Below are 25,326 nucleotides of genomic sequence, written 5' to 3'. Positions count from 1 at the left end.
ATTTAGTTTTAATCATCTTAGAAAAATATAAAAATAAAAATTAATACTAACGATAATACGGTAAATAATTTGACATGCACCAAAAAAATTTATAATAAACATGTTAATACTACCATATTTACAATATAAACCATACTAAACAATAAAAACTCCAATAAATTTACATTTACTAGTTTCAATCTGATAGTAGTAGAATTAAATAAACTCTTTATTAGTAATAAAAACACTCCACCGAACTTTCACTAATTATTTATTTCTTTATTTAATCAAACACATTTTGTTTATGATGAAACATAATTTTAAAAGACCATTTATAAAAAAAGAAGAACACTCCTCTCCTCCTTCTCTGAACGTGCTTCTCCTTCTTCTTTCCCACTCCCTTACTCTTTTCTCTTTTCTTCCTCCTCTCTCATCTCATCTTCTTCCTCTTTTGTTCATATCATTCACACACAAAAAGAAACTTCTAAAATCCGATCTCCGACAATGGAAACAAACCAGTACTTATACACTTTCTCTACAGTTCTTGTTCTGTTTCTAGTGTCAGTAACACCGACAGTTACATCTAAAGACGAGGTTGTTTCTTGTACAATGTGTTCTTCATGCGACAACCCTTGTAGTCCAGTCCAATCATCTCCTCCTCCACCTTCTCCTCCACCACCGTCAACTCCCACCACAACCGCATGTCCTCCTCCTCCTTCTCCTCCTAGCTCCGGTGGCGGTAGCTCTTACTATTACCCTCCTCCTTCTTCTCAGTCAGGTGGTGGCAACAAATACCCTCCACCGTATGGTGACGGTGGTCAAGGCTATTACTATCCTCCGCCTTACTCAGGAGGAAACTATCCTACTCCTCCTCCGCCGAACCCGATCGTCCCTTATTTCCCGTTTTACTATCATACTCCACCACCAGGTTCTGGCTCAGATCGGTTTACTAGTTCTTGTTCTGTTCTTTTTGCTCTTTTTGCTCTTTTTCTCTGTTTAGTGTGACCGGAACAAAATCGTCGGAAAAAAAGTCATCGGAATAATGTGGAAGATGGTTAGATCTACAAATCTTTGATCATGGGATTAAAAAACCAAATGATGTTGGATCAAATCATTATCTTTTTACTTTTTCTTCGATCTGTTTTTAACTTTTTTTTTTCTTTCTTTTGTTGTTGACAAATTTGTATTTAATTGTTCTTGATAATTATTAATTAACATATTCAGAATTCAGAAAATAAAGAATTGTTTACTTTATATATAATATATGTGCTCTTTTAGTGGTTTACACTCAATTAGTTCAATTTTAACACTATTTTGTCGGTTGGGTTGATTTATCCTTATCTCAGTATTTAGTTAATTAACTAATCCTGTCGTTTTTTCACGACTAATGGGTCAAAACAATACAGTAATTAGATTAGTCATACAATATCCATTGATCAGCTAAATTCACGGCTACTAGTAATCTTTTTAATCATTGGTATTAGTTTATAATAATTCACATGTGATTGTCGTTAAATCAGAATATATCTATTAAGTATTTTTCAATTATTGTGAATTCGCACATGCAAGAAAATTCTATGGCTTAGCCAGCTTTGTTCCAGCTAAATTATGCATCGATTATTAAAAAAAAATACTATTCGCCTTTGTTTAGCTTGAGACGGTGGAAATTTTTATGTTGACCTTAATGTAAGCCGTAAAAAACTTAAAAAGAGTATTAAAATACGGATTAATACACAAAGTAAAGATAGTTTAATTACTATTTGGGTTAGTGGCAATTAACCCAAGAAAAAGTTGTTGAGGGAGTGGGACAAAAGATCAATGGTCTGTCTCTTCAATGAATACTCCATTGATCTTTAATTGTTTATTACTTAGCTTACTATTGTCGTTGAATATTTGTCTGTAATTATTGATAAAAATGTTGCTGACACTCTCGTTGGCGTAGAGATTTTGAGTTACTTGATCAAGCATACCTTATCTTATACCCGCAATGATGTGACCGTAAGAATCCGAAGGCTCAAAGCAGAAACAATATTTGGGCCACAAACACACACACACTCATAATTGATTTTTTAAAATTAAACGTTATAAGCGTTTTACCAAAAAAAAGATTATAAGCAAAATTTAAGGGCATAGATGGTTTCCAAGGGCCTACGACTAAGCAGCCCCGACCCAATATGGAAACACACGATCGGTCTCCAGGCTTATGTCAGTTTTTTCTTTTCCTATAAATAATTTTACTTGTTGCTTCCAACCAAAGATGAGATGGACATCTAATCATTGCATGGAGAGTCTTCTTGAGTTGACTATGAGCGGGCCAAGTTTATGTTTATGGCAGCTCTAAACATTATTTCTCGCCCGAATTCATACAAAAGTCTCATCGGTGGAGCCGTGGAGGTGGTTAGTTTTCTTATTTGAAGTACAAAACCATAACATTTCCTATTGTAAACCTTAACTCATCGACCAGTCGCATTGGTCTTTTATGACTTGAGCTCCGATAGTCATTTGGAGGACCTAGCTCCCACATGTTCGTATGACTGAAAAAACTATATACAGAATGGGCAAAGGAGTGTTCGCGTTGCCATATGTTAGGTTTACAAGTATAGTTAGACTTAAGCTAGCATAGATTTGTTTGATCCCTAGTTATTTACTAAGAGCCTATTAGGTTATTTACTTTGGCATTTAAATTAATTTGTATTTATAATAGAAATATCTAACATATCTTAGATGAATTTAAAGAAGATTAACAAACAAAAAAAAAATTAAAAAGAAAAGAACAGAGACAATTCAGACTTACCTTGTATAGCTGTATATATTGGGCCTAGATCATATCTGTAAAGTTCAAGTCCAAAATATCGAGTCGGACCACCACATAGAATGATAGAATAGATCTCAAATATATACAGACATTACGACGATCCCTTAAATCTTTTAGAAATATGTTGGCATGTTGTTGGAATGATCGTGTCATGCCTATGTTGTGAAAAACTAATAATTTTAATTTGCGTTCACGTCTCAGCAGCTATTATATTCTCTTCTTCATTATCAGATCTTCCAACGTGCGTGGCACGAGTTCTAAACCCAAAACCCTCTTAGACGTGCATCCTAGTATCCTACAACGTTTTACCATAACCTCGCTCCTATGATTATAGCACTCGCGTTACACTATTTGTTTCATATAGACCAAATTAAACAAACACAACCAGTTTAGGTTCTTGTTTAGTTTCTTTCTCCAAAACGCACAATGGGACTACTCCTTCCGAATTTACTCGGAGTGTTACTCTTATTAACCCTTACTCCACCGTCTATGTCTCAGCTCCCTCCAACAATAATGGCTCCAGCCCCTGCGCCAACTCCACCATCAGATCTTTGCAACGGAATCTTTCTCTCTTACGCGTTCATACTCGGCCGCAAGATCCCTCCAAACGATACAAGCGACCAGCCTTATCGGTTTGAGTCAGTCCTCACGGTTCTTAACAATGGCCGTGAAGAGCTCAAAGAATGGAGAGTGTTCGTTGGATTCCAACACAACGAGATACTTATCTCAGCCACCGATGCGTTGATCGTCAACGGAACTGAGCTTCCTGCTTTGGTAGGAAACGGCACCATCTTTGGTGGCTATCCTGTCTCTGACCTCAAAACGGCCATTCAAACGGCCGGAGACTTGAAACAAATGACGGCTGAGATCGAGCTTGTCGGGACTCAGTTCATGGTGGCTCCTCCAGCTATTCCTTTGCCGTCCAACATATCGCTTGTTAATGATGGTTGGCTCTGTCCTGAGCCTACTCTTCAAAGTAAGTTACTCCTATCAATTCTATTTTTACCTTATGTTTTGTTAAATATTTCATATGGTAATTGTTCATTTTCAAATTTTGTTCTAAATATAGTTAGGAGATTTTATAGTTTTATACATTTTAACTGATTTAGATATTATTTTAACGAGTATTTAGAAATTATAAAATAAGTGAATCAATATATTGAAAAAAAAGACTACTGATTTGTAAAATATTGGGTAATTTTTACAATGCAATTAAATTATCATATAACAAAGAAATACAGTTTGAAGTTTAAATAGCATTTTTTTCTAACTCAAACAATTAAATATGTACCATTAGGCAAAAGAGAGATAACGACGTGCTGCAAGAGAGACGCGAGCGTTAAAGTCAACACAACAATCACCACCAAATTCTTCCCACGACAGCCTGGAGACTTGACCATAATGTACGACGTGATCCGAGCCTACGACCAGAACTACCTAACCGAAGTAACCATGGAAAACCACAACCCACTAGGTCGGCTCGACCATTGGGAGCTTAGTTTCGACTGGATGCGAGACGAGTTCATACAAAAAATGCAAGGCGCATATCCAACGGTCGTGGACGCTACAAAATGTATCTTTGGTCCTCAGTCCCTAATCTACACTGGTCTCGATTTCGCTGACGTTCTCACCTGTGAGAGACGACCGGTCATCGTTGACTTGCCTCCGACCAAAAAGGATGATCCTATATTAGGCAAGATCCCTTCTTGCTGCAGGAACGGTACTATCTTGCCACCTACCATGGACCCTTCTAAATCAGTATCCGTCTTCACGATGCAAGTTTCTAAAATGCCTCCCGATTTCAACCGTTCCGCACTATTCCCACCGCAGAACTGGAGGATCAAAGGGACCTTAAACCCGGACTACTCGTGCGGGCCACCCGTTCGGGTTAGCCCGACTTTTTATCCGGATCCGAGTGGTATGCCCACCAATAAATCATCTTTCGCAAGTTGGCAGGTCGTATGCAACATTACACAAGCCAAAACCGAGATACCAAAATGTTGTGTATCCTTCTCTGCTTTCTTTAACGACTCGATCATTCCTTGTAACACATGCGCTTGTGGTTGCGTTTCCGAAACGCGACGCACCTGTAACGCTGAGTCACCGTCACTTCTCATCCCTCCAGAGGCTCTTCTCTTACCTTTCGAAAACAGAACCTCTCTTACGCTTGCTTGGAACGCACTCAAGCACAAAGCCGTCCCTAACCCGATGCCGTGCGGGGATAATTGCGGCGTATCGATAAACTGGCACATGGCCTCGGACTATAGAGGTGGTTGGACCGTGAGGATCACGATTTTCAATTGGGGAGAAATCGATTTTCCAAACTGGTTCCTCGCGGTACAGATGAAGAAACCTGCGCTTCTAGGGTTTGAGAAAGCCTACTCGTTCAACGCAAGTCTCCTAAGCGTAGACGGAAGTGTCAACAACACCATTTTCATGGAAGGTCTTCCGGGTCTAGACTATCTTGTGGCGGAGGCTGATGAAAAAGATCCAAAGAAGAAGAAACTTAGGGTTCCAGGTAAACAACAGTCGGTTATACAGTTCAGCAAGAAACTCACGCCGGGGATTAATGTGGCGGAACGTGACGGGTTTCCGGCGAAAGTGATATTTAACGGCGAGGAATGTTTGCTTCCAGATATACTTCCGATGGCTAGTAGTGGCAGACGAAATGAGTTTATCACGGTTTTGTCTTTTATAACGTTTTATGTTGCCGTGTTTATGATTCGGTAATAAGCTTTTTTTCTTTTACTAGGGTTTATTATACTTTGTTTTGTTTGATTGATTAATTTGTTTTGTAAAATTAAATTTGACCTTTACTCTATACAGCTGCAGTTGTTTGTAAAACTATATTCTAGATTTTTATTTTGCCTTCTATAATACCAAAAAATTATGAACGCAAAAAGTTATACATGGTATTGGAATACAAACCAATATCTCACATCGGAAGATTAGAAAAAGAAGTTTCTAATATATAGGTCAAGTCCAATTATAATTAGTATGAGGTTTTTTGGAAAGGAACCCAACATATTAGTGCGAGTTTGAGTTTTAGGCTTAAAACGGACAATATCATACTAATGGAAAGTTGGCTTGGTTTAGAGAGCCCAACATGCCATAGTTCGCATAAACTTAAAAGTAAAATAAAAGGTATATATACTCAACGTTACGTATTATTGGTAACAATCCCTTTAGCCGTAAAATATATAGTCGACATAGTTTTGTAACGTTCGGGTTTAGCTAAAAGAAGATATTCTTGTAACATTGGGTCCTAAAAACTTGGTATAAATGTTTACTACGTAGAATATGTATAAATATTTGAAATATGATGGTATGTTATACATATTCCCTCTACCATAGGGATTTTTTGGAAATATAAATAGAAATTATCCCTCTAGTATAGGGATTTTTATATAACGTGATTAATTAAGATAGAATTGAGTGAGATTATATATTAAAAAACAAAGTTTTAGAGGTATATACTATATTTTTAGATATATTTTTACTTATTCAATCTTATTTTTACGCAGCAAGATTTGTTAGCGTGATCTTTAAAGAATCTGAATAATTTTTTTAAATTCTTGGACCTCCCCCCGAATCTTTTTTTTCCAAGACTTCTATATAAACCCCCAATGGCCTCTCCCATCTTTAAACCCTATTCACTTATTTCACTAAGTTCATTACTATAGCTAATTCGTTTTTTTTTTGTTTTTCCTTTTTGTTTTGGTACAAAGATTGAGATCCAATGTCGGACTAGAATTGACTTGCGGAATTTTCAGTCTCCATGTAAATTTCGCAATGATGAAACAAATGATGCGTCCAATATAAATCGATACGTGACCTTGACCAAAATGATAATGATCATGATCAAAGTATCGTTAGTTATTTAGATTATGTTTGGGTTTTCGAGTATAAGAAACGTTATAACGTTTTTCTTCATCCACAAGTTGACGAAGTAGAAACATTTTCTACAACTATTTTGTTTTGTTTTCCTTTGTTATCTATGAATTAGAGAGAATATTGATAGGAGCATTAAACCCGCTCTGCAACCTCATTATCCCATCTGTTATATCGTGAGTGAGTGACTAAGTAATGATGCAAAATGATATTTTCCCTATAAATATTTGTCTTCGATTTGAGAACCAGGCAACGCTTGATTCAAGCGATATATATTAGTTTGTTTTTATTTTAAAGATAATTTTTTTTTTTGAATATGATAAAAGCAAAGTTCAATATTTTTTCTTTTTGTTCATAAAAAGACCCATTTTAAAGGTTATGTTTTATTATATATGTAGCTAATATAAATATTGTTTTTGATTTTTGTTTAACTTAGTTGGCTGATGTACGAGGTCCTCTAACTAAAAGAAGTGTTGTTGGTGTTTGTCCATATGAACATTCAATGAACTATTTTTATTTTAACTTTACATTCGATGTTTTCTTTCTTAGGTTATGTGTGAGTTTTTAGTGCAGCGTTTGATTTATCGCGTAAATGAGCAAGCATTTCAATATGAAATCTTGGCAATCTTATCTCGGATAAAGCAATGAACTTCCCAATTCAGTGATCGAGTTTTCTTCTTTAGATATTGAATCCGGAATCGTACGTATGTAAGTTATTTACGCTTTTGGAATTTAGTCGAAACTGGCAATGTAGACTTTTTTAATCAAAATTTAGTTTATTTGCTATGATTTAGTTTTGTATCACGTTTGATATTGTTTTTCATATAAGAAAATGTGATTTTTTATGGCATACTACTAGTCTTTGTTATACATTATCCTCCATGCATGCAATAGATTATTACGTTATTAATAATGTATACATTATCCTCCATGCATGTTATATTTTTCTTGAAGTAATTTGATCTTAATAATTTCAGCGCGTCGTTCCTGTTTATATTTCTACTTCTAGTAGAAATGTATGGTCATCATTGTGAACTTTTTTCTTCCAAAACGTTATGAAATATATTATATTTTGACATTTTCATTACTTAACCAATTTTTTTTTTAGACCTTGCAAGAACATACATTATATGTTTTGCATTTTTGCATATTATGCTGATGATGTAAACTAGGACGACCACATGCATTATTAGTTGTTGGAGAAGGAAATACGACTTATTCAATGAAGAATTGAAACACTTACAAAATGTTCAGTTTTTGCAGCTTCTTATTTTGAATGAAGAAAGAAATTAACCTAACTAGCTGCTTATTGACTTGACTCGCAAACAATGCATGTCAACATGTAGAAAAGAGAGAGAGAAGAGAAGAATCCTAGGAAGCCACCTAAAATATAGATCGTAAACACCAAACCCTAGAAATTTTATAAGTTCAAATAGACAAAAGAAGTTGTAATATCATCTTCAGTCTCCATACTTGGCCCCGATCGTGACCCATCTTGATCCCTTCTTGCATATCCCAATCTTGTATTAGTCTTTAACATAACCCAATCAAACTCATCACCGAGTAAGATTAAGTTAACCTGTTGTTATTGTTGACGGGCACTGTTGTAGTTGAATCCTCCATTTTGTTGCTATACACGAAGAACACACTGAAAAAATAAGGATAATACATAGCGTCTATTCAATAAACGTAAGAAACATATATAAGCTTCATCACCTGATCACAATAACTATGTGTTTGAGGAGGAGAAATTAATGCTGGTAAACGTGACATGGGTGGTGAAATCTCAGTTTCATGATTGTTCCTCATGTTGAAAGAACTAAACTCCATGTGGAGTGGGTACAACTCTATCTGTTCCCTGTTCGGTGTTGACATTAAGTGTGCAACGTCCGTTGACTCATCCTCCTGAAAGTTGGCATAACCAAAATGTTGTTCTGTAGTGACCTCATCCCTCTGATGGTGATTCATCCCTACGCCTCCATTGGAAGGCATAGCAAAGGCTTCATTATAATGATGTTGGAGTTGTGGTATTTGATGTGTCATGGGATTATTAGGGTTCATGGTGTGTTGCTGCACAAAAGAATTAGGTTGAGGAGGAACATTGCTGATGTGTTGTGTTGGGAATTGGACATTTCCTCCATTGAAGAAGTTTGATGCGTCTCCTTGCACAAACATTAATCCTTGTTGTGGAGTTCTGAAAGATTGGTTTGTTGGTACCTCATTCTTAATCTTATCACTCTCCTTCTTCAAACCCAATCGATATTTCTACAAAAGAAGATTAATACAATATATAAATTCTTTTTTTTAACCATAGTTAACTTTGGCAAATATTTAGATTAGTTGAACTTATTTAGAAAATAACTAAATCAACAAAACAAATCATTGGATGCCTTTATACGTACTTGTCATATATTTAATACGACAATATAACCACTTTGTTTCTAAATGAGAAAAAATTTATAATAGGATTAATTACCCATTATTATAAAGTTCCAATAAAATTAAAATATTTAAAGCAAATACAAACTTAAAACCACACTACTTATAATCTTAATTAATATGGCTGTATCAGTTTCTGCAATTCTATATATACACGTTAGATGTCATGAACTATATTGCACACCAATTTGAAAAAACGGAAAATGTCTGAATCAGTCTGATGTGATTATTTTACATAAGTAATCTAAAAATCACACTACTCAATACCTTTTAAACAAAATAACTAACAAAATGATGTAGATGCATTTAATTGGGTGAAGACCTCTCCTATTATTTCTCCTAAATCTCTAACTGTAAAGATAAATAAGGTGGGTAATGAGTAAGATAAAATAAAATGAATAATATTCGTAAGACAGTCTCTTTTAAATCATCTAAAATTTTGAAAAACTATTTTACTGATGAAAATTAAAAATGGAAACTGTAAAGAGAAATATAGTTGTTCGAAAATTGGTTTTAGTCTATTTCCGTAAAGACTAATACTATGATAAAATATTTAAAAATGTACACTAATTAGTGCCTGGCGTTTTTTCGACCAGTGATAAATATTTTTAATATCTTATTGTTATATAATCTTTAAATCATAGAAGATTTTAACACATCTCACATATATTTTGTAGTTGATATCTGTAAAAAAAACTCCTAATTCTTAGACAAATACATTAAAGTATAGATCTAGAACGAGTTTTTATTAGGTGCAAAAAATGATAAAATAGTAAGAGCACCATTAGAGCATGTTCAATGGTGGTATGTAATTAAAATTTCTTAGCATTTTATACTAATAAATTGTGTAATTTTTTAAAATAATTTTTTTTGAAGATAATTAAAATTATCCACTTCCAATGGTAAAACTCTTAATTGGAGTTCTTATAAAAATTAATTTGAAAACTAAAATTTTATAAAACATGAAAATTATTAATTTTTAACACACATAATATAAAAACATCATTAAAACATAATAAAAGATGAAATTGTTTCGAGAGAGAGAGAGATGAAAAGTTTTTTACTTTGGTGGGAAGAGATTTTTTGTTGGAAAAGAAAGATAATTTCAAAAATATCTCTTTTCAAATACAACTTTTTAAAAATACTCAATTTTCAAACTTTATAAAAAAAACCACTAAAAATGTTAAATTTACCCAAATATGTGTGTAATCTTATAAATATACACACAAAATACCTTTTTATATGTACAAAATTTTATATGTCTTTCATAAATAGCGTAAAAATAATTTATATAAACCTCATAAACCCTTTTAAAAACCTTATAAACTTGAATAAACGATTTAAAAATGTTTAAGACATTATACAATATTTGTATAGAATCTACCAGTATTAGGTATTATATAAAAGTATCTTATAAACCATATAAAACATTGTGCCAACACATGTCCCTAAGAGCATGCACATCGGTTGGTCGTTCTCCCCAAACTTTTTTTTATTTTATTTTTATTTTTTTCCAAATCTTTTGAATTTTAAAAAAAAAATGTAACCAATCGCGGGCCGCCACGTGTCAGTGGGCCCGAGATTAGTGAAGGAAAGAAAACGGGACGTCCGGTTTTAGTTGTCGACCCATTTTTTTTTTTTTAAAGCTATGGGACCAAGGGGGTACGCTAATGCCTTTGCTCTAAGAAACTAACTCAAAACTTCTTAACTAAAGAGATATATTTCGCTTAATATTGATTTTTGATTTAATTTTTGTCATTTTATTTCTAAGATACAAGTTTGATTACCTTTTAAATAAGAGCCAATCCATTTGTCTCTTATTTGTTGTTGTTGAACATTATAATGATGTGTGTAGTATATACAAGAAGAAACGTTACCTGGAGATGACTGGCTACGTTTTCTCGACTGAGGTTTTCAACATTCATTTGCTCTAAAATTTTCTTGGGAACAGCTTCTGTATGAAAGATCCAAATCATTCACATATTTATATATACATATCTATAGAGAGAAAGAGCTAATTAATGAATCGGTATATGAACAAATAGTGTTTGAATTGTATATGTGACTCACTTTCGAATCCAACACTGTTCACTGCGTCGAGAAACCTTTGATGAAGCTCAGTGTCCCAAACGACTCGTCGTCTTTTCTTGGAGGTAACACGATCATGATCATGATCCTCCTCGTTGACGACTTCTGCGTTAGGGCAGCTACTTCTTTTGCCGGCCTGGTCATCATCAGGACTTCTTATGGTGGAATCTCCCACCGAAGATGACTTCTCACGTGCTGCTGCTTTCTCTTGATCTCCCTCTACGGTCACCACACTCCTCCTTCTTCCAAGAAACTTCTTCACCACGTGTTTGAATATCATCCGCAGATCTTCGGGTCGTATCGGTTTTATTAGATAGTCACAAGCAGTGGTGGTACTCATCCACTTCACCACTGATTCTACTGAGTCGTCTTTAGATATTACTGCGATACATAAAATGTTCTTTTCGTTGTTGCATTTCGAAATTATAGGTTTAGTCCAATGTAAACAACATGATGATGATTATTAAATATATTGATAATATGATTAGATTCTTACTTATGAATGATATATCCATTTCTGATCCGATTTCCGAGATAAACCGGATCCTATCACCGTCTGAATTATTTGCATGTATCATAGCGATGTCGAACATATTCCTATGGTCACGGAGTAGAGTCATAGCTTCACTCTCTTCGTTGCATGTAGTCACTACAAAACATTACACATTGTTATTTAAAATGGACAGATCTGGCCGTGGTACAAAACATAAGTAAAGATCCGTGTGATAGGGTTCGTGTCTAAAACATAGGTCAAATTTTGGGAGATTTTTTTTAGGGTTTTTGTTTTTTTTTTTGTTTTTTTGTTTTTAGAACATTGAAAAATGTTAGACCAGCGTTGAATATAGATAGACTTCAAATGTAAAAATAGATCAACTTAAAAAAAATTGCTTGGAATGATCATATAAGCTAAACCTCGGTATCGAAAAGCTTGGAGATGTCTCTCTAATATGAGAAGATAGGCAGGATCTTCATCGAAGACTAAGACTCGCAAACTCTCCGGGAAGTTTCTTGGAAACACATCGGAGAAATTTGGATGCTGATCTCCAAATGGATCACCACCACCGTCACTAGCCGGAACTCCACCGTGGTCGAAAGTCACAGCCATCGGTGGCTGCAAATAACACTCTGCGTGTTTTTTTGTGAAGGTCTCCGGCTTTTTTTCCGAGTCTACGTTCACCCTTTTAACTGAGAAATATTCTGATATTATCGAATAATTAAAAATATTAATCATTTTCAAATGAGAAAAATTAGGAAATCGACCCCCAAAATCATTATCTTTGTAACAGAATTTTAGATTTTGAAATCTTCGAAAAATGAAATACATAGATGAGTTGTCGATTTTACATTTAAATCTCGTGTAAATTTATTAGAGTTCGAAAAAAAGATTTCGGACCTTAAAATTTTTTTTTTTAGATTTTACATATAAACCGCATGTTCAGTTTCTTGTTCCAAAAAAATCACATATTGTAAGTAAATCAAAGAAAGTGATTTGGAATAAGCCAACAAAAATTGTTTGAAAATAAGGAGGGAATACGAAAAAAAAAAAGCTCAACCGATGTTAATGTCGAGACATGAGTTATGTGGCTAACTATAAACATTATGCTATAAAAACTCAACTAATTATTTTAAACACACAACAAACTTCGCTACGATGATCCTAGATAGACTTCAAATGTTGGGTTTAAAAGAAAGAGGAGGGAATACAAAACTCAATCAATGTCGATGCTATGCATGCGATAAAAAACTTAATCAATCATTTTAGTACACTCATAAACACAACAAATTAACCTCGCTAGAATGACACTAGTCCACTAAAATAAAATGAGTAATACTCGTACATATGGTTCGGTATGTTATATTTTTAAATCATCTAAAAATTGAAAAACAAAATTGACAAAAAAAAATGAAAACTGTAAAAGAGAAATATAATTTTTCGTAAACTTGTTTTAGTTTTATTTTCCGTTAAGACTACTACTATGATAAATTAGAAAAGTATTGATCTCTATAACATATGCATTATAAATGTTTAAACATCTTATAATAAGACTATTATAAAATCTTTAACTTTCTTATAAGTCCTATTATTATAACTTAGTTGTACAATCCTATAAATATTATAACTACCCTATAAAAGGTACAAACATGATAATTTTAAAATTTGGCAGTAAATATAGTGGATTTTGAAACATCTCATACTATATTGTGGCATCCATTAAAAACTCATAATTCTAAGATTAGGTCAGAAGAGGACAATATGTTAAAGCATATATAGTTATATATCTTAGCAAAAAAATAATATAATTACACATAGTCCATTGGTGGTACTGTCGTAGAAACGAACAGATTTCAACTTCTATTATTATGTTTTGTTGTTTTATAGTTAAAACTTCTTTCATTTTGTTCCATAGTTTTGTTGTTATTTTTTATATCATTTAAAAAGAAAATATGGATCCCCTATAAATATTAACATCTGAGATAAGCCAAGTAGCCAACAAAACTATTTAGTTTAAAATTTAAAGGTAGGGGATTGATTAATTAACATTTTTATAAGGATTTCTGCAATATAAAATCAATACTATTCGATAAAACAAATTAAATAACTTAATCAGATCAAATTAACTAAATCATAAATAAGGTTGTTTTACAAATAAAGGTAAATTATCATAAGTACCACCAAAATAGTTTTTTTTTCTTCAAAATTAACATTGTGTTACCAAAAGTTTTGCTAATAGCATAATTAAAAGGTTATAATGTATGTTAAAGCATATTATATATGGTCCTAATTGCATAAAAACAAAAACCAAGGTTGCTAGTTGCTACAACCTTTCTTGGCACAAAAAACAAATAATCAAATAGTGGTTTAGATGTGTTGTCATTTCAATTTCATTTGCTATCTATCCACTTTTCTAGTAAAAGCACAACTTTGAAAGAAAGAAAAAAAAAACAAACACACGAGCCACAAAAGGCCACACGTGTGAAAGTGAAACTTAATAAACGCACGCAGTACAAAAACACAACCACTTGTTTCGGTTTGGTCAAGACTGTAAATACAGACAAACTCCGAACCAGTAGTTCTGGTCACAGCTCTTGTTTCCACTCTCTCTCTCTTTCTCTCTCTCTTCTCGTCTCTAGGGTTTGGTCAATTTAGATTCAATTTCTTCTTAATCTCAATAACATATCTTTGTAAATCCTCTGTTTTTGTGTTCTTCATCTGTAACAATTAAGAAGAAATGGATTCGAATTCGTGGATCAGCTCTCCTTCTGTGTTTTCATCATCGTCTTCTTTACGGCGTTACCAATCTCGTTCAGGTTTGTGAAGAATTAGAGTAGATGGTATATATATGTAAAGTTTCATCCTTTGTTCTGATTTCACGGTGAAAAGATTACTTTTTTTTTGTGGGTGGACAGATTTGTGTTTGGGAGATGTGGAAGGAGAAGATGATTCGAAAGCAGAGTTTATGTGTCCGTTTTGTGCAGATGAGTTTGATATTGTTGGGCTTTGTTGTCATATTGATGTGAATCATCCTGTGGAGGCTAAGAATGGGGTAATGTTCATTCTTTATACATTGAGATTGTTCATCCATGATGATTCTTTAGGTTGCCTAGGTTTATGTTTAGGTTAGTTTTTGTTTCCAAATTCTAAAGCTTTCTTGAATTGGAAAAGGTTGCTTTTTAAATCAAGTGAGCATTGTGATCTGTTGTGGTTACCATTTGAATCCCTCTCTCTCTCTTGGGAATGTTACTGAATTAGAAGATTTGTATGATTATGTTATTTAGGTTCTCTTATGCGCCATCTTTGATGTGAGAACAGAGTGCTTGGATGTTTATATTAAATGGTTTGCTTTTGATTTGTTTAATAGGTATGTCCTGTCTGCACAAAGAGGGTGGGATTGGACATTGTTGGCCATATTACAACGCAACATGGGAATGTTTTTAAGATATCCTTATGAAATTTCGATATTCTCTTTAACGGTTTTAGTAGAGTTTGAGGAGTTGTTTTGTGTATTCCTTGACATGAGAGATTTTACGTGCAGCGAAGGAGGAGGTTGCGTAGAGGTGGATATAGCTCCGCCTACCTTACGCTTAAGAAAGAGCTTCGAGAAGCTAACTTACAGCCTCTTGGAGGGTCTTCCACTTTCACTCCTTCATCCAATATAGATTCTGATCCTCTGCTCTCATCCTTTATGTTTAAACCCCCTCCGGCTATACCCATCTCTGAAGAAGACTCGGTTGCACAAGTCTCACCTAAGGACACACCTATAAGGTATAGTTCATACTGTCTTTTAAAAACGTGTTGCTTTCGTTTGTTTTCACATTGCCTGGTTTTTGTCACTTCTTAACAGCAACGCACGACAAGTATCACTTTCAAACGAAGATCAAGAGAAGGCGAAAAAGAGTGCCTTTGTTCGGAGCTTGCTTTGGTCAACCATGCTTGAAGACAAGTTCTAATCTCTCTAGATATTTTACATTGTAATGATGTATCAAGAAATCATACATTAGTCTCAATGTATGTAGCAAAGCCTTGTAGTATATGTTGTAATCAGATGTTCCTGGGATATCTTGTCTATAATCAGTAAGAGTATGTACTTTTCGCTATAGTGAGAGCTTAAAAGTTCAGTATAAAACCTGTAAAAGGATTTGGTATATAAGCCAATGCTATGTTTCACTTCAACAATCAAATTGTATCACAAAAAGTGTTGCTTCTCAACATTACAAAAACACTCCTCGCAAATTTCACTATATGGGCTCCTCAAATCCTTATTCAGGGAAAAGCAAAAAACTAAGTATCAGAAGAAAAAGGAAGATTAGGCTACAATTCACAAAGCATCTTCTGAAAATGTAACAGCAGAGACTCTTAAATCGCCTGAAAAACACGCAAGAGTCTGGCCACTATTTGGTGGTTCTTCAGTGTAAGAGAGACTTTATATGTGAAGTAAGAGCAGCAGATAATGGGTCTTTTGATCAGACCAGAGCCAAATCGATGGTCAAGAAAGTATCTTTCATTTTCACCTCATTTGTGGGCTCTTAGCGGTGAAGAATCTGTAGTCCGGATGATCAACTTGCAGACGCTTGAGCCATTTTTCTGCAGCTTGTAGCAAAGAAGCGATCTTTTGGGACTCTTGAGTTCTGGTTTGGTTCCACACAGATACTTTCAGCTTATAAGATGCGAGTCCAAAAGTAGGCAACGGTAGCTTTGTCGTTCGTTCTGACTCACTGCAACCCACAGCACCTGATCCAATACATAGACAACACTGTGTAAGAGGTCACACTTGGTTGTGACTATCAGGAATAAGCCACGGTATCATGTTCACATGATTTCATAGGCTTTACTTACTTTGAGGAGGTGGTGTTGAGAGAGAATGGAACGTTAGAAAGCAGGCATCGAGATTTTGTAGTGTTGGACCAACCGGTATTCTGTATATTGGATACCTAACACACCAAAAGTTTACAAATTCAGCATTTCAAATCTGACTACACAGAGTAGTAATCTCAAGACTCACAAGAGGGTTAACATGAAACATACCAAGAAACAGAGACCCAACTAGAAGGAAGAAGATCACAGCTCCGGTATGTCATTAGCTCGGGAAATCTTGACGCGAGATCCGAGACCTGGTATATTTGAAAAATTTAGTAAAAATATTAAGTAAACAACAAAAAGAGCTGTCTTTGCTTAAGGAGGACATTTCACTTTGTTAGCCAGAGGTTCACGGCCAAACGGAGGTTCATACTCCAAGTACTCAAATAGTAACCGTCCCTGAGTATTGCTTATCTCAGTTTCTCCACTAGACAACGAGCCAGCAATAGATTGATCTCTCAGACTAACTCTATTCAGTTCGTTGACACTCAAGTCCACCTCATTCTTCAAAGTCTTAGAACGATTAGGCAACTTCTCAACCCTACTATTGCTGCTTCCTTCACTACTTCCTTCGTTATCCTCAACTGGATTTCTAAATAAAGGAACAATAATCAAAACCGTCAAATAGAAAAGACAGGAGAGCTCTTTCGTAATAATAAACCGTACGCATTTCAAACAACTAACCTAGGCTTCTTCAACGGGTCAACATACAACTGAATACCAGATAAGTAAGGCACATAATACTGCACGGTGGAATCAGAGTCACTCTCATGCATATCTAGAGGAACACCAGCACCATATGCACTCCATTCTGCAAATGACTCCCAAAGATCCTCCAGAATAAAATATGTATGGCAATCTGATTCACGGGTTTTAAGTTCCCACCTGCTCCTCTAAAATAAAAAACAAATCGCAGCGATAATCAATGCTCACAACAACACATCCTGCACTAAGTTCTACACTACTAAATCACTAGATAGTCCCAAAGCCTTCTCAATTCAACTCCAAAGTATAACCACAAGTCTCATTTAACTTACTTAGATCAACAATACAAACAAACTAATCAGAGACTGAAAACACAACACACTAAACAATCTCCAGTTCAAGCAGCCACAAATGAAGCAAAAAGATCCAAGAGATTTACCATAGGAAATAAACGGGCAGGTACAACAGGAGTAGTATGCTCCAAGAACCGATCCAAGTTAGACCCATCACTCTGAACCCGACTCGAACGACCCGACCCAGAAGAAGAATCAGATGAACCGGCACATACTTCCGACCCAGAAACAACAACCCGATTCTTACTACTCTCCGTCACACCAAGACCTTTCCTACTCCTCGGCGGAGGCATAGCAGCAGCAACAACAGTCACAGCCTTCCTCTTCTCCTTATCCATCAAAACCTCTTCTACTTCTTCTTCTTTATCATCACGTCGTTGCTTCTCCCTAATCTGTTGCTGCAATTGCGCCTCTTGCTGCATCCTCCGCATCGGAGGTGGATTATAAAACCGATTCTCACCACGGATCGCTGTACGTGCGATTGAAACTCCTCCAGAACCCGACATTGTTCCAAAATCGAATCGCTTCCAACAAAAATGAAGCAAAAAAAAAAAAAAAAAGTCAAATTTCTTCGTCCCCAGATAAAATAAAGATGAGAAGAGAGTTAAAGGATGCTTCTTTATGTAGTCTCTCGTTTGTTTTACAGTAAAGAGGTTGAGGGAAAACTAAAGGAAGTGAGTTTCTAGGGTTTTAGAGAGATTGGGGAAGATGAAGAAATGGGAAATTTTTTTTTTTTGATTATATTATTTTATCTATCACCAAAGAAAATTTTTATATAAATTTCTAGTGGTATACACTCAATTAATTTATTTAATTAAAAATTAAAACAGTGACTGAGTGAAAGCAAAAATAAATAATACGGGTGTGGCGAAAAGAAGAAGATGGTTGGAAAACGAAGAGGTGCGTGTGAGTTTGGTAAGCGAATGGTTTCGTCTCTTTCACGAAATTAACTCTTCGTTATTGGGTTGGGCTTTCTACAAAGGCCCAATAACAGGCCTTATAAAGAAATTAAAGCAGAGAGAGAGAGAGAGAATAACAAAACTCCTCCAATGAAACAAAATTTTCTTTGGTTACACATGAATGAAGAAATGAACCTGTACAAGATATATAATAATCTCACAAGCTGCAAATAACAATGGGGGTGATTTGGAACAGGTTGAATTCTACACACTGTGGTTTATTGATTTGGGGGGATAAAGAAAAGAATCTGACCTTTTTTTTTTAGCTATCTTAAAGAAACAAATATGAATCATGCTGAACCGAGGTTTCTTTGACTCTCTCATAAGGCCTCAGCTCTACCATAGTCACTATCGAAACTCTTTAGCTCGGGGCACGGTTCAGGGACTACGGAGTCTGAAGACCCGTCAACGTATGAGCATTGCCAAGAATCAGCAGGAGAATCCGAGTTCTTGATCGATAGAGAGATGTTCGATAAGATGATCGAGGTGAAAGGAGACTCTTTTGTTCCGAAGAAATCCCCGGCGATGCTTATGTTTTCTCCAACAATGTCATGTAATCTGATGTGACTCACGAGCGGGAAAGCATTTTCGTCGAAACCAGAATCCGGATGAGTGCCGAAGCTACCGTTGGCTAGAAATGCTGTACCAACGTTAACCATATGGATGTTGGAAATGTCGATTTCTTTCATGTAACCTCCTCTTCCTTTTGTTGTTCTAAAGGCGATCCCGGTTAACGAGTTGTATATGTGTGCATTGCTAACCTCAACATCAGATATGCCACCAGACATTTCACTACCAAAGGAAATGGAGGAACCAGAAGCTGCTCCAAGGTAAACATTTCTTATCTCGACATTTGCGGTAGGTCTTGCATACGAAATACCGTATTCGTCCCAACCACTTTTAAGGGAAATGGCATCATAGCCCATGTTGATGGTAGAATCTTGGATGCACACATTTTCCGAAGAATCTGAAAAAAAAAATATAAAACAAATAAATAAATAAACAGTTTAGAGGTTATAGGGCTGCAACAGTTGTTTCAAACACTTATTTCTGCATTAGCATACAATTGAAAGCTATATCGTTGGGATCATAACAACTAACCCGGGACAATGCCGACAGTATAAGGAGATTCTGGAGAAGTATTAGCTGTTACATTATGAATGTATACATTTCTGCAAATGATCAGTAACCAGAGTCAAGATTTTACCAAATTTTTCAAAACCAAAGGAGCTGCTACAATAATAAGAGAGACATTTTCAAACCGATCCTTACCTAGAATAAACTGAATGGATAGTATAAGCCGGAGCATTCAAGAACGTAAGATTTGAGACAAAAACATTTTCGGAAGAGACAAACTCGATGAGGTGAGGGCGACTGTGCTCTAAAGAATTAGAGTTATACCGATCCCACCAAACTAGGCCTTGTCCATCTATAGTACCATTATCACCTAGGACCGAGAAATATGGTACATAACGGTGAGTTTTTTTTTATATAGCATTAGCAAACAAAATCAAATGAAAGGATTAAATCATATGTATAACCTGTTATTATCACATCATGTAGCATATGGCCGTTTATCAAACTCATGTATCTCCTCCCTGGTAGATCAACGCCCTGTCCATACGACGGTAATGGATCCACGACTTGCCAATCGGATGGATCCTTCATACAGATTTTTGTTCCAGGTAAGAACAAAAAGAAACTAATACCCAAATGTTCTGAATATTCTGACTGGTGCATACTACATAGCTAGAATCACAGGGTGGTATTGCAAATGGAGCAAGAAGCCAAAAGCCACAATGCCTAATTCACCAAATTTGGGGTTTTCTTACATATCAAATCCAAGTGAATGATAAAAAGCAACATACTTTGATTCAAACCCATCAGGAGAAGACATGAATCTATAAAGCTAACCAAAAAGTTATACAAAGTAGTAAAGCCACAACAAACTCTAATCTTTACTCTCTAGAATGATCAAAACACACACAAACACAGAAACACATACCTGCGAGGCAAGTATGACGGCGTCTTTGTCGAGAAAGAGAGTGATGTGACTAGTGAGATTGAAACTACCAGTGAGCCAGCGTCCGGAAGGAACAAAAAGCTGAGCACCACCTTTATCGGCATAAGACTTAAGAGAGAAGACAGCATTCTGAAAAGCAAGTGTGTTCAACGTTTTACCATCTCCCACAGCACCAAACTCCGTAATTCTCATAATGTGTTCTCTCTTCTTCGGTCTCTGATCACATACGTTTCCTAAGCTTGTCGCGTGAATCAGAATCACACAGCTCAATGCCAGCAACAAAACTAGTTCCACCTGAAAGAACCAACCAATAAATCTTACTAAAGAGCTCCCAAAATTCAGATCCAAAAATTCGATAAATAAAAATTGGGTTCGGATTCTAATATAAAACAAAAAGGAATCATTTTTCAAACGGATCCAGTGAAATGAACAAGACCCAGAAAGCAAAAAAGACTGAATTGGATTCGAGTTCTCGTCTCAATCCGATAAACAAGAAATTTCAGACAAGAACAGCAAAGAGACAAGAGAGTTAAGAACTAAAGAAGAACGTACTTACTGGCATCATCATCATCTTTATTTGTAACACACAAATAAAAAAAGCTGTCAGAGTCAGTGAAGGGAACAGAGAATAAAGCAGAGGAAAGAAAAGAGAAGAACTTTTTCGCGCCAAATAGGAACCCGACAGTGAGAGAAGAGGCGAAGAAGAAGAGAGTGAAAGAAAGAAAGAAAGAAAGGAGAAGAGAAGAGTTATGATGACCACAGAGAGACCAAAGACACAGAAGAAGCTCTCTTTTTTTTTTCTTTTTCTTTTGATGATGATGATTGAGAAAACAGTAATAAAATGATAGAAAAAAAGACAAATTATTAGTATTTTTCATATAGTACAGAACAAAATTACATTAAAAAAAATATTAACGCCAAATGACAGCCTTTTTTATGCTTATTTACATTTTAAGAATTGATATTTAAAGAATTGAATCATATTTATAAGGTAGAAAAAAAAAAGTGGTAAATGAGAGATAAAGATTATAACTAATTTAATGTGTTATTAATTGTATTATTTATTTCCACTAATTTGTAATTACTAACCATTTTTGGCTACCAAAAAAATGAAGAATAATAGTAATCGTAACGTATTATCGCCGACAGATCTTCTCACCGGAGGAGAGAGAGAGAAAGAAAACGACATTTTTTGTTTCTTCTTTTTCGTTTTAAAAAAAAAAACTAATATCTTTTTTTTCGTTTTAACTCTCTTATTCATAAAAGAAAAATTTTAAAAATGGTTGTATGAAATAGATATTTTTGTCTTTTATTTGGAGAGTGCATGTGTTTGGTTTTATTTTTGTAATTTTTTTTCTTTCAGATAAGAATTCACTTTTTAGTGTTTGATATTTTCTTGGTTTTTTTGTTTTTATTATGTCTTTTTCATTGTTTTGTCATAGTCAATATGATGTCATGGGTTTACATGTCTAGGATTGGATAAAATAATTTTTTTAAATAGTTTGATTTGCTTTATTGTATAATTATTTCATATTTTAGATCTATGTAAATTCATTTTTGGTCATCATTATTTGATTTTTATTTTATATATATATTTTAATTTACTTATTTTATTTCAAAATTTTCTGAAATTTTGTTTTATCATAAAAGTCCAATTTTAATTTTATTGATTTGCGCAAAGTCTATTTGACATTAGTGTTAAGTTTTAATTTAGCCAATGTATCATTTAATTTGGTCAAAATACTCTACAATTGAGAATTTATTAGAATGAAATATAAATTAAAAAAAATTAACTTTCAGCCCAAAAAAAGAAAAAAAAAATTAACCATCATTCATGTACAAATATCATTTACTAAAATTATCCAAAATCCGTCGTAGACAAAAACATGATTAGTTTTTATCAACGATCCGTCATAGACAAAAACATAATTAGTTTTTATCAAGTATTTAGTTTATAATCGACGATGAGGGATTACGGTAAATTGAATTAAATGAATAGTTAGATTAAAGAAAAATATCACGGCTAATATTACGAGTATATATATGATGGTAAGATAATCTTTTTCTGAAAATATTTCTTATTATTATTTGATTAATAACTATTGATATTACTTTTCTGATCAAAATAATATATAATATTTAGGAATCTATCTTTAAGGACAAAAACATCCAAATATTGACAGAAATAAATTTTTTTTATTTTTTTTCCAAGATTATTTTTTTACATTTTAAAAATTATAGAGAAAAGAAGAAAAATACAAGAGAATTAAAATGAGTAAAGTTTGGAATGTAAAATACTAAATAGTAAATGTGGGAATATAAGAAAGGGAATTGAGTTTTGTGTGTGGCCTTGTGGGGGAGAGACTCAAAAAGCGCCATGTGCCTGACAGGGATCTTAGCTTAATGACTCATTTGCCAGCCTGTCACTTTTTGTCCTCTCTTCTTCGTTTTATGTTTTTTTTTTTTTGTTTCTATTTTCATTCCGTCAAAGTTACTGATATGATAGTTCAGTTTTGTTTTTCTTTTTTACATTTTTTATTTTATTACTTCAGATAGTTTCAGTTTTGTAATATTGTTCTTATAAGAGGTTTGTGACTTGCGCTGAAAGAAACATGGTATTAAGATGGTGAGTCTGTTCAGTTTTAGAGATATGATCAATGTAGGTTAGGAGAGAATCGCTTTTTGAGTTCATGGTACATGGCCTCAAGATCATACTTCTAGGCTTCAATGGGGTTTTTGGGATTCTCTGTCTCGATTTTGGTCCGCATCGATGGGTTCTTTACATACGCAAACCTTCTGTGTGCTGTCTGAGTACCTCAAATCAACCAAACAATGTTCTACTGATAGTAATTTCATAAAAGAAATGAAATGTTCTTATTAATGAAATCAAAAACCACAAACAAGAGATTGGTCACAAGACCGATTTTGAAACTAAATCCCAATTACTCATTATGTGCTTAATGCAAAAGGCCTAAAACGCCTTTTTGTTTTGCTTTCTTGTTTATCTGAAAGGAGGGAGAGAGTTGTCTTCAACAAACGGGACGAAATGTGATTCTTCCTTAAAAAACAAAAGATTCAAACGGAGAAGCTCAGTTTAGAGAACAGCGGTGTCAACCAATGCTACTGTAATCTTCTTTTCCAGTTCCTTTTGATCGATCCACAATGAACTCTGCTCATGTAGTAGCTTCTTTCTCTCTTTAATCTTCTCTTCCCTTTTTTTATTCATCATCTTCCAGACCTCTAGCTTCTCTGCTCTTTCTTTCATCTGCAGTTTATTCAACACATAAACCAGTCAATGACTCAAGCTTGGATCAGTTTTACAACTTAAAAAGAAACGCACTGTGACCATTACTGCTCTAAAGCTGTGACCAATAGACAAGAGGAACTTAAACTAGAATCAGAAACCTGAGAGTAGTATACTTCTCAATTAATTATGATTCAGTGAATACTACTTTGATAAGTGTGTATCTTTAAAATGTTTCATCTACCTATTGAACAAATGATGAAGCTTCTAGCTGATAAATTTCACTGCCCTCAAAAGATTTTCCCATTGAAAGCATCAAGATCCAGCAACAAAATATATCCTATCTGTGATTGACAGGTACAACGCCAAAGCTGTAACCAGATCAAGAACTAATACATATAGAGACCATGATGATTACAGAATGCGTAAAAACAAAAAAAATCCGCTTAATGCTAAGCAAAGATAATCTAAGCTCTTAGTCATACATTTCCATCAGCTCTAATCGAAAGTTTTCTTTTTAAATCACAAACACCCTCAAGCATAACTAAGAAAAATCCCAATTTGGTTAACGAGATGCCAGAAAAATCATATCCAGACACACCCTTTTCCCCATTTATCCAAAAATCATCTCACACTAATTTAACTAATTGATCAAACATCTCCACCCTGGTATCTCTACAAGAAAAAAGAACCGAGTACAGAGAAAGTAAACTCACCAAGGTTTGCCTAAACTCTTCATCAGCAATCTTACGCTCCTCAGCTCTAACCTTAGCAGCCTCAGCTTTCAACCGTCGTCTCTCCTCATTAGCAGCTCGTTCAGCCAACAATCTAGCCTCATCTTTACGCTGCTTCTCAACACGAAGCATCTCAATCTCATGAATGTACTCTTTACGATACACTGTAACTTTCTTTGCATACTCTCTCCTAAGCTTTGCAAGCTTCCTCTCTGCATCTTTGGGATTGTTAGGAGCTTCCCAGCTACCAATATAGCTTTCTGGCTCAAGAAAATTGTGGGTCTCTTGGTGGTGTCTATGGTGAGTGGCTTCAGCAGTGAAAGACCTGAGAGACCCAATCATGGAAGCCTTCTCACTCTGCTTCACGAGACGGCTTAGCTTATTGCAAAAAGCCATTTTTTTTTACTGAATCTGATTCTACACAAAGAAGATAGAAAATGAAAAACTCAAATACAGATTCAGATTCAAAGACACATACAGAGAATTCGAATGTTTCGTATTTTCACGATGCATCAACAATTAGATCCCTAATTGTAGGGTTTATGAATCGGAGACAAAAGTTAGGTTAATGTAAGGAAATGCGAAGGCATAAATTGGTTGAAGAAGCTTACCTTGGAGGAATGATTCGACGGAGATTTGTGAGAGAGAGAGAGAGAGAGAGAGAGAGAGAGAGAGAGAGAGAGAGAGAGAGAGAGAGAGAGAGAGAGAGAGAGAGAGAGAGAGAGAGAGAGAGAGGGAGA

At 34.7% G+C, this 25,326-nt stretch overlaps 7 protein-coding genes across 10 annotated transcripts; 3 read left to right on the top strand and 4 right to left on the bottom strand.

Annotated features, from left to right (window-relative positions):
• The first annotated feature begins 379 nt into the window (after window positions 1–379).
• On the top strand, window positions 380–1,111 carry LOC17876837 (leucine-rich repeat extensin-like protein 5). The gene has a single exon (XM_006281158.2). The coding sequence runs from the start codon at window positions 484–486 to the stop codon at window positions 982–984; it is 501 nt and encodes a 166-aa protein (XP_006281220.1). The 5' UTR covers window positions 380–483; the 3' UTR covers window positions 985–1,111.
• A 2,109-nt stretch (window positions 1,112–3,220) lies between these two features.
• LOC17875540 (COBRA-like protein 9) lies at window positions 3,221–5,599 on the top strand. The gene is made up of 2 exons (XM_006281732.2): window positions 3,221–3,770; window positions 4,092–5,599. The coding sequence occupies exons 1-2, from the start codon at window positions 3,221–3,223 to the stop codon at window positions 5,522–5,524; spliced, it is 1,983 nt and encodes a 660-aa protein (XP_006281794.1). The 3' UTR covers window positions 5,525–5,599.
• A 2,671-nt stretch (window positions 5,600–8,270) lies between these two features.
• Window positions 8,271–12,317, bottom strand: LOC17875480 (putative two-component response regulator-like APRR4). Its single transcript, XM_023777597.1, has 6 exons — window positions 12,125–12,317; window positions 11,709–11,861; window positions 11,195–11,593; window positions 10,987–11,078; window positions 8,402–8,950; window positions 8,271–8,315 (listed from the first exon to the last, which is right to left on the bottom strand). Exons 1-6 carry the CDS (start codon window positions 12,315–12,317, stop codon window positions 8,271–8,273), a joined length of 1,431 nt encoding a protein of 476 aa, XP_023633365.1.
• Window positions 12,318–14,270: 1,953 nt separating this feature from the next.
• LOC17875315 (protein DEHYDRATION-INDUCED 19 homolog 7) lies at window positions 14,271–15,808 on the top strand. The gene is made up of 5 exons (XM_006281036.2): window positions 14,271–14,521; window positions 14,621–14,757; window positions 15,073–15,150; window positions 15,241–15,476; window positions 15,556–15,808. The coding sequence occupies exons 1-5, from the start codon at window positions 14,443–14,445 to the stop codon at window positions 15,659–15,661; spliced, it is 636 nt and encodes a 211-aa protein (XP_006281098.1). The 5' UTR covers window positions 14,271–14,442; the 3' UTR covers window positions 15,662–15,808.
• Window positions 15,809–15,858: 50 nt separating this feature from the next.
• On the bottom strand, window positions 15,859–18,359 carry LOC17876582. The gene is made up of 6 exons (XM_006280447.2): window positions 17,713–18,359; window positions 17,253–17,461; window positions 16,902–17,160; window positions 16,737–16,822; window positions 16,548–16,642; window positions 15,859–16,442 (listed from the first exon to the last, which is right to left on the bottom strand). Exons 1-6 carry the CDS (start codon window positions 18,130–18,132, stop codon window positions 16,219–16,221), a joined length of 1,293 nt encoding a protein of 430 aa, XP_006280509.1. The 5' UTR covers window positions 18,133–18,359; the 3' UTR covers window positions 15,859–16,218.
• A 317-nt stretch (window positions 18,360–18,676) lies between these two features.
• LOC17876478 (probable polygalacturonase) lies at window positions 18,677–21,381 on the bottom strand. 3 transcript variants are annotated; one of them, XM_023790223.1, is made up of 7 exons: window positions 21,161–21,381; window positions 20,767–20,902; window positions 20,591–20,689; window positions 20,127–20,247; window positions 19,858–20,032; window positions 19,687–19,757; window positions 18,677–19,552 (listed from the first exon to the last, which is right to left on the bottom strand). In XM_023790223.1, the coding sequence occupies exons 2-7, from the start codon at window positions 20,767–20,769 to the stop codon at window positions 18,906–18,908; spliced, it is 1,116 nt and encodes a 371-aa protein (XP_023645991.1). In that variant the 5' UTR covers window positions 20,770–20,902; window positions 21,161–21,381; the 3' UTR covers window positions 18,677–18,905. The 3 variants fall into 3 exon arrangements, with proteins under 3 accessions (XP_023645991.1, XP_023645990.1, XP_006280304.2); XM_023790222.1 differs by having other exon boundaries at window positions 20,591–20,902; XM_006280242.2 differs by having other exon boundaries at window positions 20,591–20,902; window positions 21,165–21,381.
• Window positions 21,382–23,458: 2,077 nt separating this feature from the next.
• On the bottom strand, window positions 23,459–25,294 carry LOC17875887 (vicilin-like seed storage protein At2g18540). 2 transcript variants are annotated; one of them, XM_006281084.2, is made up of 3 exons: window positions 25,198–25,294; window positions 24,569–25,003; window positions 23,459–23,873 (listed from the first exon to the last, which is right to left on the bottom strand). In XM_006281084.2, exons 2-3 carry the CDS (start codon window positions 24,980–24,982, stop codon window positions 23,703–23,705), a joined length of 585 nt encoding a protein of 194 aa, XP_006281146.1. In that variant the 5' UTR covers window positions 24,983–25,003; window positions 25,198–25,294; the 3' UTR covers window positions 23,459–23,702. The 2 variants fall into 2 exon arrangements, with proteins under 2 accessions (XP_006281146.1, XP_023639871.1); XM_023784103.1 differs by having other exon boundaries at window positions 24,569–24,997; window positions 25,198–25,268.
• Between the last annotated feature and the right edge of the window lie 32 nt (window positions 25,295–25,326).

Source organism: Capsella rubella, unplaced genomic scaffold, assembly GCF_000375325.1.
Source record: "Capsella rubella cultivar Monte Gargano unplaced genomic scaffold, Caprub1_0 scaffold_8, whole genome shotgun sequence".
NCBI classification, from domain to species: domain Eukaryota; kingdom Viridiplantae; phylum Streptophyta; class Magnoliopsida; order Brassicales; family Brassicaceae; genus Capsella; species Capsella rubella.
Note: the sequence above shows the minus strand (reverse complement) of the source record. Positions and strands in the feature narration are given on the sequence as shown.

Coding starts and splice junctions, on each gene's coding strand:
- LOC17875540 (XM_006281732.2), top strand. CDS start 3,221: ATGGGACTACTCCTTCCGAATTTACTCGGAGTGTTACTCTTATTAACC. Junction 3,771..4,091: donor TCCTGAGCCTACTCTTCAAA/GTAAGTTACTCC, acceptor ATGTACCATTAG/GCAAAAGAGAGATAACGACG.
- LOC17875315 (XM_006281036.2), top strand. CDS start 14,443: ATGGATTCGAATTCGTGGATCAGCTCTCCTTCTGTGTTTTCATCATCG. Junction 15,151..15,240: donor AACATGGGAATGTTTTTAAG/ATATCCTTATGA, acceptor GAGAGATTTTAC/GTGCAGCGAAGGAGGAGGTT. Junction 15,477..15,555: donor CCTAAGGACACACCTATAAG/GTATAGTTCATA, acceptor ACTTCTTAACAG/CAACGCACGACAAGTATCAC.
- LOC17876478 (XM_006280242.2), bottom strand. Junction 20,248..20,590: donor CCGTCATACTTGCCTCGCAG/GTATGTGTTTCT, acceptor ATCTGTATGAAG/GATCCATCCGATTGGCAAGT. Junction 19,758..19,857: donor ATCCATTCAGTTTATTCTAG/GTAAGGATCGGT, acceptor GATCATTTGCAG/AAATGTATACATTCATAATG.
- LOC17876582 (XM_006280447.2), bottom strand. CDS start 18,132: ATGTCGGGTTCTGGAGGAGTTTCAATCGCACGTACAGCGATCCGTGGT. Junction 17,462..17,712: donor CTGCCCGTTTATTTCCTATG/GTAAATCTCTTG, acceptor TTTTTATTTTAG/AGGAGCAGGTGGGAACTTAA. Junction 16,823..16,901: donor GTGAACCTCTGGCTAACAAA/GTGAAATGTCCT, acceptor CAAATATACCAG/GTCTCGGATCTCGCGTCAAG.
- LOC17875480 (XM_023777597.1), bottom strand. CDS start 12,317: ATGGCTGTGACTTTCGACCACGGTGGAGTTCCGGCTAGTGACGGTGGT. Junction 11,862..12,124: donor CCAAGCTTTTCGATACCGAG/GTTTAGCTTATA, acceptor AATGTTTTGTAG/TGACTACATGCAACGAAGAG. Junction 8,951..10,986: donor TCCAGGTAACGTTTCTTCTT/GTATATACTACA, acceptor CTTCTTTTGTAG/AAATATCGATTGGGTTTGAA.
- LOC17875887 (XM_006281084.2), bottom strand. CDS start 24,982: ATGGCTTTTTGCAATAAGCTAAGCCGTCTCGTGAAGCAGAGTGAGAAG. Junction 23,874..24,568: donor AAGAGTTTAGGCAAACCTTG/GTGAGTTTACTT, acceptor AATAAACTGCAG/ATGAAAGAAAGAGCAGAGAA.
- LOC17876837 (XM_006281158.2), top strand. CDS start 484: ATGGAAACAAACCAGTACTTATACACTTTCTCTACAGTTCTTGTTCTG.